General features: G+C 39.6%; 1 protein-coding gene across 1 annotated transcript in view; it reads left to right on the plus strand.

Moving 5' to 3' along the window:
• edil3a (EGF-like repeats and discoidin I-like domains 3a) overlaps positions 1 to 13,925 on the plus strand; it is a 103,465-nt gene that overhangs the window by 60,722 nt on the left and 28,818 nt on the right. Inside the window, exons 5-8 of the mRNA XM_070833440.1 lie at positions 2,397 to 2,578; positions 10,974 to 11,129; positions 12,230 to 12,374; positions 12,535 to 12,719. Coding sequence (XP_070689541.1) covers positions 2,397 to 2,578; positions 10,974 to 11,129; positions 12,230 to 12,374; positions 12,535 to 12,719 — 668 coding nt within the window. The remainder of the gene's footprint in view (positions 1 to 2,396; positions 2,579 to 10,973; positions 11,130 to 12,229; positions 12,375 to 12,534; positions 12,720 to 13,925) is intronic.

Raw genomic sequence — 13,925 nt, forward strand, 5'->3', positions numbered from 1 at the left:
GTGTAAATTTTAATCAGATCCACCACTGTTCACAGAGGAAGAACGGCGCGTTTTCTACGTCCTCTGTTTTATTACTCAAATCACTTTAATCCCTGTTGTCATTAGAAATAAACACCAGGAACAGAGTAGAAGGAATCTCTCCCACATCATTTCCATCGTAAACTGGATGCAATCTTGTATCCATATTACACTCAGCGTCGGTAATAATCTTTTCTCTTCTGTAATACTAAACCATTGTTCTACTCAGAAAATAAATTTGCACTCACTACTACATTTGCCATGTTTCTTTGTTTACTGCTGGTACGCAACAAGAAAGCCAGTGGGGAATACATTTAACAGAGCGTCTGTGTGCACCTGGGTGTGTATAACCAGACGGCAGCTATTCTGCTAATTATACTGAGCCAAGTAACGTAGTATAAAGAGCAACAAAGTCCGCATAGAGGCGAGGATGTGGTGGATGACCAAACATAGGACTTCCCCCATTCGCCCAGGGTCTGAGAAACCTCTTGTGAAACCAAATGTCAGCACTGCTTTTAGACTTAATTGACTTGCCTGAATAATGTAAAAAAAAACCCTCTAAATATTAAAAACCTTTTTTCTTTGAACTCTGATAGAGAATTAAATGTCTCAAGTAGCAATTTCAGTTATTTTCTCTGTAGCACACACTGCCTTGTCATTACACATGATGTCAAAAAGTAAACTTCAAGTCATGTTTTTTAGACTTAGTATACTATTCAGCCAATGTTAGCTGCTCCTCAGTAGGACATGTCTTTACCATATTTTGCAAGGATGTTTGTGCGTTTTTGGGTCAGACCATGAATTAATGAAATGCTGTCAAGCCACCTCTCCTTATACAGTGAAAAAGTTACTAGCTGAGAAGATGGTAGCTGCAGAATTATGCAACCTCGGTGTAATTGCAAATCATGTTCAATTAGGAGGTATTTTAAGACAAAAAATGCTCACCCATAAATCCTTGCATTAATGTCAACTATTTGCTTGACTTAAAGAGTAATTAAACTTGAGCATCCGTCACAACAAACGCAGCACATCTTCAGTACAGCTGTGATGGGACACTGTGGGCTAGAAGCAATGCAATGATGCAGGGGACTTTGTATCTGTACTGTTAAGCAGAATTCCAAATGAAAATAGCATTTCTAAGCTATTCTTAAGTGAATAAGTTGCATATTGCGGCTTACTAACAACTTTAGGCTGAAGCATTCTCTTTTGATGGCAAGACACCGCAGCTGTTTGGAGCAACAATATCCCCACTTGAACTGTTTGGGTTGTTTTCTTGGCAGTCCTTGATTAGGATGCCTTTTCCACAGACTCAATTATCTTGTAATTAAAGGCAAACTATACAATTTGCATGCATATCCCATGTAATTGAAATCATCCTGAGCTGGTAGAATCTCACAAAATCAGATGTGCTTTCAGAGAAAAGCAGATGTGTTTTGTGTAAAAGGGTTACATTCAAAGCTCCCTTCCCAATTCCCACCCTTCTGAGGTCAGTTTACATACACACATACATACATGCACACATATACATATAGCAAATACTAAGAGGTAGCAGCATTTTTAAACTTTCAATTTTATGCAATTAAATTGTATACTGTTGTATATTTATCTAACATGCCATATGGGTACATGCCCCCTTTCCATCTGTTTGTTCATTGTGTTTCATTCCTCATGTGTTTTCTATTGTTATTTGATTTCCCAATAGTCCTTTATAAAAAATGAAAAGACAAAGAAGTACTTGTTTTGCAGTACAATAAATTCTCTATTGGATAAACATTGCCAGAATCCCTTTCACCACAGGTATGTCTATTAAAATGCTCTGATGTGCCTGGACATACCAATTAGGATTAAGAGAGGAAACAAGCTGCTTAAAGAAGAAAGGACGGTGCTTTTGTCTGAAGATATTGCTGTCATGCCTCCCCCTTTTCATACTGCAGCCTGTAGCATGTTTAAAGCTGTTACAAAGCTTGTTGACTTTGGGGATGATGCTGTCCAGAAGTGGTTGCAGCTCCTTGGGTAGAAGCCTGAGGGCTCTGTTACTGATGGAAGAGATGAAGGAGCAACCTGTTAGTCCCTTCAGTGTGGACAGCATGAAGGCAGAGGAGTCTTCTCTGTGTGACTCAAAAGGATTTTACCGTAATGGAACTATGAGGAATCTTGATATGTCTGATACTGTACAATATGAGAGGTTTATGTCTCTAAGACTAAGACGAGCAAGGATATCGACTATGATGTGGGGAAATTAGGGAGAAAAATGAAAAAAGATATGGAGAAGAAAGTCATGTTTTTGACGTTTTTCACATAGATTTGAGTTTCACATATTTTTGAGTGCTGAATTTACATGAAACCTCATCTGTCTCTCTCTCCCTCTCTTCACTCAGAATGCTCTGGACCACTGGGCATGGAGGGTGGTATAATATCCAACCAACAGATAACAGCCTCGTCCACCCACCGCGCTCTCTTTGGCTTACAGAAGTGGTACCCGTACTTTGCACGCCTCAACAAGAAGGGCCTGGTCAATGCCTGGACTGCTGCCGAAAACGACAGATGGCCGTGGATCCAGGTAAATCGCAGTCACAGGACAGGGGACATGGAAAGCCAGGCCAAGGCCGTACACAAATGAGTCCAGACGCAGTCTTAAAGACAATTTATTCTCCTGTTTGTTGTGTCTTTAATTTGCTCTATTTCATTTATACTTATTAGTCTCCTTCCACATCACTTAGTAGCTGATGGTTAGTATAAATTGTTGAATGTGAAAGTGCAACTGTTTTAACTGTAGCCTTAATTACTGATACTGTAAAATTGATGGCTCACTTGCCGGTAATAAAGAACAATAAAACGGGTTAGCTGGGGGTAGAACAGATGCAGGTGTAATCAAGTGTGAGGAACAATGTGAAAGGGCATAAATGTTTTCAGCCTAGTGGCTGTTGTCGCACTTTGCTAACAGTTACTCAACTGTGCCGTGTCTTGTTTTGACATTACGTTGTAACGTACTCATAAACGGAACTGAATTGGCACTTGCTTTATTTTATCGTCATAAATTGAGTCTGGCAATAGAGGTTCCCTTGCAACAAATGTGCACTGCTCAGTATTGGAACTATTAAATGCACTGAGGCTTTGTCAAGTCTTATGTAAAGCTTAATAGCAATATTCATCGTAATTTTCCTGTTATCCAAAACAAAAGATTGAATTCAACTTAACAATTGAGTGCCTCTTTTCGTCCTTTTGTAATAGTTGCTACAACCACCCAGGGGCCTTCATCTCAAACAGCTCTGAATGAATTGTGAAATGAAAAGTAATTGGATGTTTACAGCAGCAAGGCATTGATACACGCAAGCCTCCTCTTACTTAGGCTTTGTTAAAGTCAACCTTCATGCTGTGTGATTAGTTTGGTGCTTATTGTCAAAGAGCTACATAGGCAGATCGATGTGATAGATTACCTGGTGGTCCTGAATTACTTCTGCACATCACATCTCGGACCAAACAAACAACTCCCAAGAACTCCTCACCAAGCCTGGCTTTTCTTTCAATTTTTTGGGCCTGTTTTAATGCAAAAAAGTCAATCCCAACATGCAGAATTATACATTTTAACCCTTTGAGCATATATGTTGTTGATGTCATTATGATTAAAGTGACAATGCTGTAGTTGCTGCAGCTCCCTCTGATCTGGCTCCAGATTTATGTTGACCAAATACTCATACATCACAAACTGGTGCTGAAACAGCTGTGGCACATAAAACAAGATGATGTATAACTATGATAAATAAATATCCCCCAACTCCAGTCTGAACGCTTGGTTCATCCCACAGGTTGCATCCTGATAGATAGTTAAGTAAAGTTATTATTTCTTTATTATTATTTTACCAGTTAATTAATAATATATGAATAATGGTTTTTTTTTCAGCTTTCTCTTCTTTTTTTTTTCTCACTCGAGTCACTTTCTTGATGACAGAAGTGCTGACAGTGGGCTGTTATCAGATACACAACACAATGTCAGTGAACCGTGAACAAAATATAATAGAAAAACATACCACAGCATGACAGCATGATGGAGAAAGTGAAGCTGTACCTCACAACAAGAGAAGAGTAAGACGGGGCAAAAATGGATTTGTAAAGGAGAGAGAGAGAGTCAAAGAAACAGCAGACGTGAGTGAGAAAAAAGGAGCCTGGCACATGGAGAGGCTGAGGAGAAGGGGACATAAAACATTCAGGCGGTTTGTTTGACTTTAATGATGCCACGTGGGATGTTGCGCAGGATGCTGTAGGCATTGTGTGTTTCTACAGAGGGCCTGGATAATTGGGACGTGAGTACAGAGGTGTACCGTCATGTCAGTGTTTTGGGATTATGCTAAGGAGTCTGCAGTGTGCTTTTGTAGTGGAGAGTGATGTGGTGTGACTGAGCTCTCTGGTCTGTCATGTGAAACAGGTTATACTGACAGATGACAACCCTATCAGGCTAGGGATCACATTCGTCTGGCTATTTGTAAGGTTTTCTCTGGTGCAGGCTGTATGTCAGGTTTTTTTCCCCTAAAGCCTCAGCAAATGAATCAAACATAGAGCAACATACTTTGAATAATACATCATACAAGTGCAGACAAATCATGCATTCACTGTATATGTTGTTTGTTTTTGTTTATGTCGGTTCGTGTGTTTGTCAATTGTGTGTGTGTGTGTGTGATTGTTCACACACACACACACACACACAATTCACAATATCAGTTTTCCACAGCCTTGCTACGACTAGCTCGCACATAAAATTGCATTTGAGCACTCATGGGAAATATGCTGCCGGTCTGACCAATATCAGCAAAATATAGCTCCAGTCGGCTGCGTTGGAGGAATGAAACAATCCAAATCACGTGTGAAAGCCAAGAGGGTCTACACATATTTTAATGGAAGCTAAACAGTCACCAACATAATGTGCAAAAGCACCAGCTCCATCAGTGTGTTCACACTTCCTGGCACGTGCTGACATGTATATATAAAACCTGCTTAGAATCTAATTCTGTGTCTGTCTGGTGAGCTTTTCCCTTCTTTTTATAAGTGCGTTGTTTTCCTCAGCTTTCTTACTTTTTTCTCACTCTTGAGTTACTTAAGTGATGACAGAAATGCTGACAGTGTTATCAAGTACACAACCACAGTCAGTAAACTGTGAACAAAATATAATAGAAAAATACACTACAGCTTGACGCTCAAAACTTAATGGGCAGATGCAGATCTCCATCATTATGTTCACATTTGCTGGCATGTGCTGATATGTATATATATATATATATATATATATAAACTGCTTAGACTCTAATCTTGTGTCTGTCTGGGGAGCTTTTCCCCTTTCATCCCAGAGCAACCTTAGTTAATAAAACATTCAACTCCATAGTCTATGTGGAGAGATGTGACCCTGACAAAAACTTTTCCATCACTATTAATTATATATTGACAGCAGCAACTGCAATCATTAGTAACTGAACACTTTGGAAACAGAAACCGTAGTCAGGGTCCTTTAACCTTGACTTCATGCAATACCTTCAGCACTGAGAGCTATTACTGCGAGGACACTGCCCTCCTGGAAGATTATTGGTTGAGTGGTCACTAGTTCAAAGAGTCACTTGTATCTTAAACTTTCTCTGACTTTTGGTCGGGTACAATATACAGACCATAAGGTTTAAGTAGCTTGCGTGTCTGATTATCATACACACCAAACATAAATCGTATAAATATTCTACAAATCAACCAAAAAGCAAAAATGTAATTTGGGCGTGTACCTAACATCTGCACACGTGACACAATGAGAGAGATAAAGCTGCTTAAAGGTGTGTATGCTCTTTGGTAGTTTCAAGGACACAGGGCAGTGTAATTGCTACAATACTGCTGCAATTCCCTCAACGGTTTTCATCTCAGTGTGTAATCAACAGAGGATATTTTTTTCACTTTATATGCTCCTGACCTTTGTATGTGTTTGAGTGTGTGTGTGTGTGTGTGTGGTCTTGCTTGTTAGTATGATTATAGTTGGTAATAGTTACTGGTCTTGGCAATAATAAGGACTGGAAGCTAGCCACTGTGTCAGTTCCATTTTTACCCGAAGGCTGTAGCTGTAAATAAATGTGTTTTTGCCTCTTTAAATAAGGCTTAATGAGCTCTGGAGAGCATTCAGTGGAAAGTATAAAAAAGTTATCATCGTGCTGTTCTTCATTGCTTTGCAGAGGGCTTTTAGGTTCTGATATAATATGCTATAAGTTAGAGAACCAGTCCCTTATAGCAGCACTACAAAACAATAGGCTTTTGAAGAATTAATGTTTTAGTCACGCTTTGGGCTGCAGTAAATGATTTATTTCTTGATTGATTATGCTATTGATCTTTCTCTGCATTAATCAATTAACTGTTCTCAAGCCAGCTTCTCCAGAGCCCAAGGTGACCTATTCAAATTTCTTGTTCTATCATATCAACAATCCCAAAACCCAAAAATATTCAGTTAACCATCACATTGTGTGTGATAAAGCAAAACAATGAATCTTCATATCTGGCACAACAGAATTTTTGGTATTTCAGCTTGAAATATTACTGAAATTAGTGATCAGTTAATAATTTGACCATTCCTTTTCTGATGGTCAATTGGTAATTTATTAATCCAATAGCGTCAGCTCCATGGATTTCTTATGGTACTTACTCTTATGGCTGTTGTAAAAAATGCAAAGAATAATGACAAAAGCAGAATTCTCTGCACATTGAAACACAGCCTGTTTTTTTGATCATTGTAACTGAAGACCTGCCTTGTTTTAAGCATAATAAATGTCACTTTTTGCTGTTTATAACACAAGCATACCTGTAATACCAAACGCCCACTAGCAAAAGTTTGTCAGTAGGACCTTAAGTAATTGATTATTTCTTAAAAATGATCAGGGATGCTTCAAAATTGTTTCCTGAAAGTAGCGTGAGAATTTCAGCTACAGGACATACCCAGTTGCCAGTGGTTACATTCTTAACATTTTCTCACAGTGGTGAATGTTTTTCAGAGAGAAAACCACACCGTGCAAACAAGTGGTATTTTCTTTGGGCTTTCAAAATAAAGTTGGAGAACAGAAATGATTTAATGTAGAAGTTCTCTCCCTCGGAGGCTCATGCATTTTACCCAGAGCACTTCATACACAAGATACTGTGTGTCTCAGGAAAAAAAAAGAGGGTGAAATGGTCAAAGAGTAAGAGTTCATTCTGAACATGGTCTTCTACAGTGTTCCTTCTAGCTCTCTTTTACAGTCTGAAAAGCAAACTTAAAGAGCTCATATATCTGTTAAGGACACATACTTTTTTTGATAAAGATGTGTATCAAATATACATAGTGGCAAACAATCATGCTGATTTTCAATCATGGTAATTTTCTGTCTTTGTATGATTAAGGTTTCTTGAATAATTCAGTATTATGACCACTCAAAGTGAAATGCCATCAAATTTTGGTTGGAGTTCATTTCATGTTTATGTCATCTATATTTGGGTTCAGTTGCACAACGCATTCAAGAGCTATGTCAGTTTTGTGCAATAGTTACTTACTTAATTAGTAGACTTACAGGAAAGTGGTACATCGAGAGCAATACTGCTTTTTGGGGTCATACTACTATTTTATGGACTGGCTTTGTTGTGCACTAGATTTGTCTGCCAAATTAAGCATTTTGGGTTAACTGTCTCTCACACAGAGATTTTCCTTCTAACTGGCATATATAAGTCTGTAAACATAGGTCTGCTCATCGAGCATGTTTCCAATAATGCCTCAGTAAAACAAATAAATGCATCACTATTAGCTCTGAGGTGACAGACGTATGTTTCTGAGTGGTCATTAAAAATCTGAAGGATCACCCCAATTACCTCAGCAGTGGCCTTTTAGTGACAGGGCTTCTAATTAGTGTGAGAAGTATCTATCTCTATAGAGAAAACTGAGAAGAGAAGAAATGAGGAAGAGTGGGTCACTACAGCTCTGAGGCTCTAAGAGGGGTTCTTATGTATAATTAACTTGATACATTGGTTTAAGTATGTAGAAACATATATGTAATTCAGTCTTGTCTCTACAAATGAAAATTATAATGTAAATCAACCCTGCAATAGAGTTATTGTACATTACTTCATTAGTTCTGACAGTTCAGACAAGATTAATGGACATAAACAGTTTGTAGTGTTGAGTCCATAAGAGCAAATACTCTAATCTGTAATGTCCTGAGGAGACACAGCTTAGAGTTTTTTCATTAACAGAAGAGTATAACTTACTGGGTTCAGACTTAATGTCTGAGCTGAAACTCTCAAATATTTTACTTGTAAATTGCCTTATTTCATAGTAATGCTAACAGTACTGCACCGGAAAATGAGCTCAAGCCCCCAGAATACCATCCTGAATGTGGTCACATTGTCAGTGAAGTTAGGTTTCCATTTCTCATGGATCAGCTTTAAAATGGTTCATGTTCTTCAATAGAAACTGACTTCAGCTTCACAAATATAAGCCGAAATTTGGTCCTGTTTGTTTGCAATATCACATTAAGTTATGGATTTTGTTGAGAGTGTTGAAACGAAATGATGAGAAATAAGTGCAACCTTCAACCATATTTGTCCAATTCATAGGAGTAATTCAAATTCTTTTTTAGCCTGCCTTTATTTTTTAGGTTTGGCCACTCCAGGTTAATGCTCCTTTGCTTAAAAGTCACTTAATACTGTATGACTACTGCTCTTCTGTTCTGCAGCTATGGAAAGCTACACAGCTGTGCTTTTATATTCTGTCAGAGAGTGAGCTAGATGAGCCAAGTGTCTTTTTTTCCTGAAAATGAAGCAGCTTGGTGTGAATGGAGTGCCAAAAGATTAATGAATAATTGCCATCACAGTTTATTTACTTTATCTTATTTGTCACAGGCTATCACAAGTGTGTTACAGTATTATGATACGGAAACAGCCTCGTGTTATCCTGCCCCACTTATTTTTTATCAATATTAATATTCACTATAAAAATTAGGCAGTGTGTATGTGCAAGTGTCTGCCTATGTGTACAGTGTGTGACTAACCCAACAAAGCATCACTTCTTAGTCAACACAGGCTTCTTCACACTGCTGCAGTGAAATTGAGCTGTTGTCAGCCGTTAAGAAAAATAACAAAATAACTTCACCAGAGTTCACCAGAATTACAGGGCGATTGAGGCACTTTTGTAGTCAACCAACAATGGCAGTTATAAGCGATGGGTGTTTGAAATCACAAACTACAGATTTAATCAGTGTGGACTGCATACTACTAAATGAATGACTAAGTATGCTATTAACAGAAGACTGTTCACACTGTTCACACACAACTATGCTCAAGTCTTCTTTGCATCACATGACTGTATCAATGATGACATCACTGGTCCGAGGAAAATGATAATTACCTGCAGAAACATCAAGTGCATCTCCTCATTAAGAGCGGTGATGTGCGCATTTACATGCGAGGCACATCAGCATAACTTAATTTATTTTCCAAATCTCCAGACACACCAATAGAATCTTCAGGTTTTAGTTTTGCTGTTTGAATGTCCCATTATCTTAACGGAAACGTTGACTGAAAATAGCCTCTCTAATTCTTTAAAATGTTAAAGAAAACACTCATCAATACAAAACTCAATAAAGAAATCACCTGGAAAGCTTGCGCTGTTTGACATAATTTTAAAGGCAATATAACCTACAGGGGCTGATTGATGTAGAAATGTTTCTAAATCAGAGAAAATAATTCATTCCAGTGGATGATTTATGCATGTATGGAGATTCAGATATTGTCAGAGCCAATCAGGGCACACTCAGAAATTCATGCTGACATAGTATACATCTGGGCATTTCTTGCATCCACAAAATCCACACACAACACAGCTAATAGAGAATACATACTCTGTCTGATGTCATACTGTGTATGAATAGTACGTTAGAATGTGAGTCTGAACACAGCCACAGACTGTAGAGAAAGATGGATGTGGCATGTGAAATATCACTCGTAGCTCAGAGATCACTCATACTGTAGGTGTCAGAGGCTTGCTGTAATTGTAGGCAGGCTATTTAAGGACATGGGAGCATGGGCAGAGATGAGAAGCACCAGCCAGTTTATAGAACGTCATGATGTAGAGGCCATTAGTGATAAGCGTCTTCATCCTTGGTTTCGGTTTCAATAGCACTTCATTTGAATGCATAAAGAAAGAAACAAAAGCAAAATGCTATATTAAATCTGTCTATGTGTCAAGTCAAGCCAAATGTACAAACTGCACAGCGTATGACACCCTCTATCCCTAGACCCTCAATTTGAATGAGGAAAAACTCCCTGGCCAAAAAAACTTTCAACAGGGAATAAAATGTGTGAACCTGTGCACCTTTTTAAAAATGCATCTGCATTATGATTGTAAACTATGTACTATGCTGGCATGTAAACACAAAAACATAATGGTGAAAACCCTGCCAAACATTCTGTTGCTTATTTGTGAGAGGAAATATTTTGAATAAATACAATGTTGCTGAAATGCACTCAATCAATGAGTGCACTGTAAATGCCAAATGACGCTAAATGCCAAAATAAACCTTAAACTGGTGTGTAGGACGTCCATCATGCTTAGATAATAATGTTCCTGCTTTGTGCGCATTGCACTGGATCTATGGAAACGTTCATCACTCCCTTCTTTCTTAGCTTTCTCTTTTCCCCTTGGCTCTCCAAGCAGCTTTACATTGGCACCATATTGACAGTCTGCAGAGGGTTGACAGACTGGATCTCGAGCGTGAGGATTGATTAAATGTTCCATTTGATCACAGACTTTCTGAATAAGATGGATGGCCCAGACAGAAGAGATACAAGAGAGCAAATTGACGATGGCTTTTCGCGGATACGCTGCTCATGCACATGCAGAGACACAAATGCACACATTCAAATGGTATGGAAATGAAACTATAATTTCTTGTTTTTGCCATTTTTTGATTCCACAGATAAACCTTCAGAGGAGAATGAGGGTCACAGGCCTAATTACCCAGGGTGCTAAGCGTATCGGAAGCCCAGAGTATGTCAAGTCTTACAAAGTAGCCTACAGTGATGACGGAAAGACCTGGAGAACATACAAAGTCAAGGGCAAAGATGAAGATATGGTGAGACACACAGACACGGGCATGCACACCCATCGTCATGTCCCCACTCTTTCCCTTCAGCTTCTCATTCTGTTATACACATCCAACGATACACACATGCCGACACTCACACATGTGCACACACAGCGACTAGAGACTGTGCACTCAGTCAAGGGCAGGGTGGAGGACATGATGAGATGGCTTTTTAATTAGCTAGCACACACCGGGCCCATCTTGCTGCCCCTTACCCCCCTCCACTTTTATGACTTCTAGATTGAATTTTTATACTATTTGGGGGTGAACAGCCACCAAATAGGCCACACAGCATTCTATCATTCCTGACAGCAAACCATGGCTGTCCTCCATTTGGCCACGATCCGAATGACCCCAACCTCCAAACTTCTTCCCAAATTTAATACACGGAACAATGAGCTTAGAGATGAATATTTGTGATTTCAGTTCCGTTTGTTGTCTGTTTGTTTTTCTTTATAAGAGTGTTAAGTGTGTCACTCAAATTGGGCATAGAAAGATGCACAGGATAAGGTATTACGTTGTATATGATATTTTTGTTGTAACCATATGAACAGTCTGGGATAAATACCTGTCCAACAGGACCTGTCACTGTGTTTGAAGCAGTTACACGCCCTGATCCTTGATCTAATATAAGTAGGGGATTTTTTTCACATTGACCTGTTGCCACCAGTGACAGCTCTTATTTCCTGTATCGCATGAAAACACACCATCCTATCTCTCTCTTGCTTTCTCTTTCACTGTCACGCTCTCTGCGCCTCACACATACAGTACATCAGTCAGTCAAATCAGAGAGCGTCTGTCAAACTATCTCAGGTCATTTCGATAAAACACTCCAGAAGGTATAGCCATATAATTGCCGCGCTAATTTAAAACACGCCACTGTTCTTATGAATTACTGGCTCAAATGGTGCGAGAAATTGTCTATTTTTCCCTGTAATTCTAGCTCATTGACCTTGAATGACAGCAATTTGTTGAGCGTGGAGTAGACACTAGAGACAGCACCAGATAGACTGCTACATTACAGCAAAACTGATCTACCTCACCGTCCTCCCCGCCCCCATCTGCTGTTATTTCATCCCCTGCAACAGATTTTCAGAGGAAATGTCGATAACAACGCTCCATCAGCCAACTCCTTCACCCCTCCCATTGAGGCCCAGTATGTGCGCATTTACCCCCAAGTCTGCAGGAGGCACTGTACCTTACGCATGGAGCTTCTTGGTTGTGAGCTAACAGGTAAGTGAGCTGAGCTTATTTCATTAACTTTACATACTAATTAATCATAAAATGATTAAAGTCCACCACACAATGCTGCCTGCACAGTTGTTTCATGCTGCATTTTCATGTGGATTATACAGTCATAGGTTAGAAAAAATGTTTGTTTTGTTCTTGCCAGGGTGCTCTGAACCACTGGGAATGAAATCAGGCCATATCCAGGACTACCAAGTCACGGCCTCCAGCATCTTCAGGACTCTCAACATGGACATGTTCACCTGGGAGCCTGGAAAGGCCCGTTTGGACAAGCAGGGCAAGGTCAATGCTTGGACAGCTGGACACAGTGACCAGTCGCAGTGGCTACAGGTAAGATGCTCTCTGAGATAAATCTGTTATCTGTTGTAGCTGCTGTAGATAACTGTTCAATATATTAGCCGGGAATGAACAACAGACAGCCAGGTTCTTGCAGATAGCTGGGTTTCACTTTGCTGAAGGATAGCTCTTACCTCCCCGGCATAGTAATTGATGGTGTGTACATGGCAATGCATGCCAATAGATTTAGTTATATTTCATAGGGAAAGACTTCATTGATGTGTACTCTGTCAGTTGTGAGGGAAATTATATCTTGAGAATCCTACCTCTATTAGCTAGCTCACAGCATTATTCTTAGAAACAGTCAGTAATGGGTAGTCATTTCTTCTTTTTCTCCATGCCAGTCTTTTTGAATCCAACACCCACACTGCCTCTATTGGACGAGTTCAGCCCTGTTATCTTTGGCTGCAGCCCAGGCTTTCTATCTCTGTGAAAACAGCCAATCCATTTGTTTTCATTACTGTAACTGATGGCTGAAAATGTCTCCTGAAAGGGACAAGGCACGTCTCTAAGTGAACGCTTACATCCCAGTCTTTCTGCTTAACAATATGTGAGATTGATGGAGACCCAGGCCTTAAGATACATATCAATCAGACGCAATCATGCCCAGTATGCCCTCACGTATGGCCTCATATATTGGATTTTCTTTCTTTTAAGATAAAAGCCAATAAATGCTCTTTGCTTTTAGAGTGAGAAACCACATTTTACTTCAAGCTGTAAAACTGATAGCACAGAAGAAATTGTGATGTGGATCATCTTCTCAGGGAATTGAAGATCAGAGTGATTTCTTTGATTTCTTGGCCCTTCTGCTGCACTCGCTCCGTGCATACCACCTCCCTGGCGGTGACACAGTTAGCGCTCTGTAGTCGCACTGACTTGTCTGACCGTTATTAGATTGCTTGGGTCTTGAGTCAGATGTGTTTTTTATTATGCTGAAAGCTTTTTGCCGAGGGTGAGGATATGCAGGGGCCACGTGTTGGAGGAGACAGGTACTTAGGCAGGTCCCATCCAGGACAGGGAGATCGGCTACGCAAAATTGATTGCAGTGGGTAGGGGAAAACTTGCGGTCTCATATTACATGCTGTGCCGGCAGGAAAGGGGAGATGCTATATAGACGCAATGAGAAAATCAATGACGTCCACTGCCAAGGACCATTTCTGCAGCATATACAATATCAGGCTTTTGAAAAGTAGACATTAA

The sequence above is a fragment of the Pempheris klunzingeri genome, chromosome 7 (genome assembly GCF_042242105.1).
Source record: "Pempheris klunzingeri isolate RE-2024b chromosome 7, fPemKlu1.hap1, whole genome shotgun sequence".
NCBI classification, from domain to species: Eukaryota; Metazoa; Chordata; class Actinopteri; order Acropomatiformes; family Pempheridae; genus Pempheris; species Pempheris klunzingeri.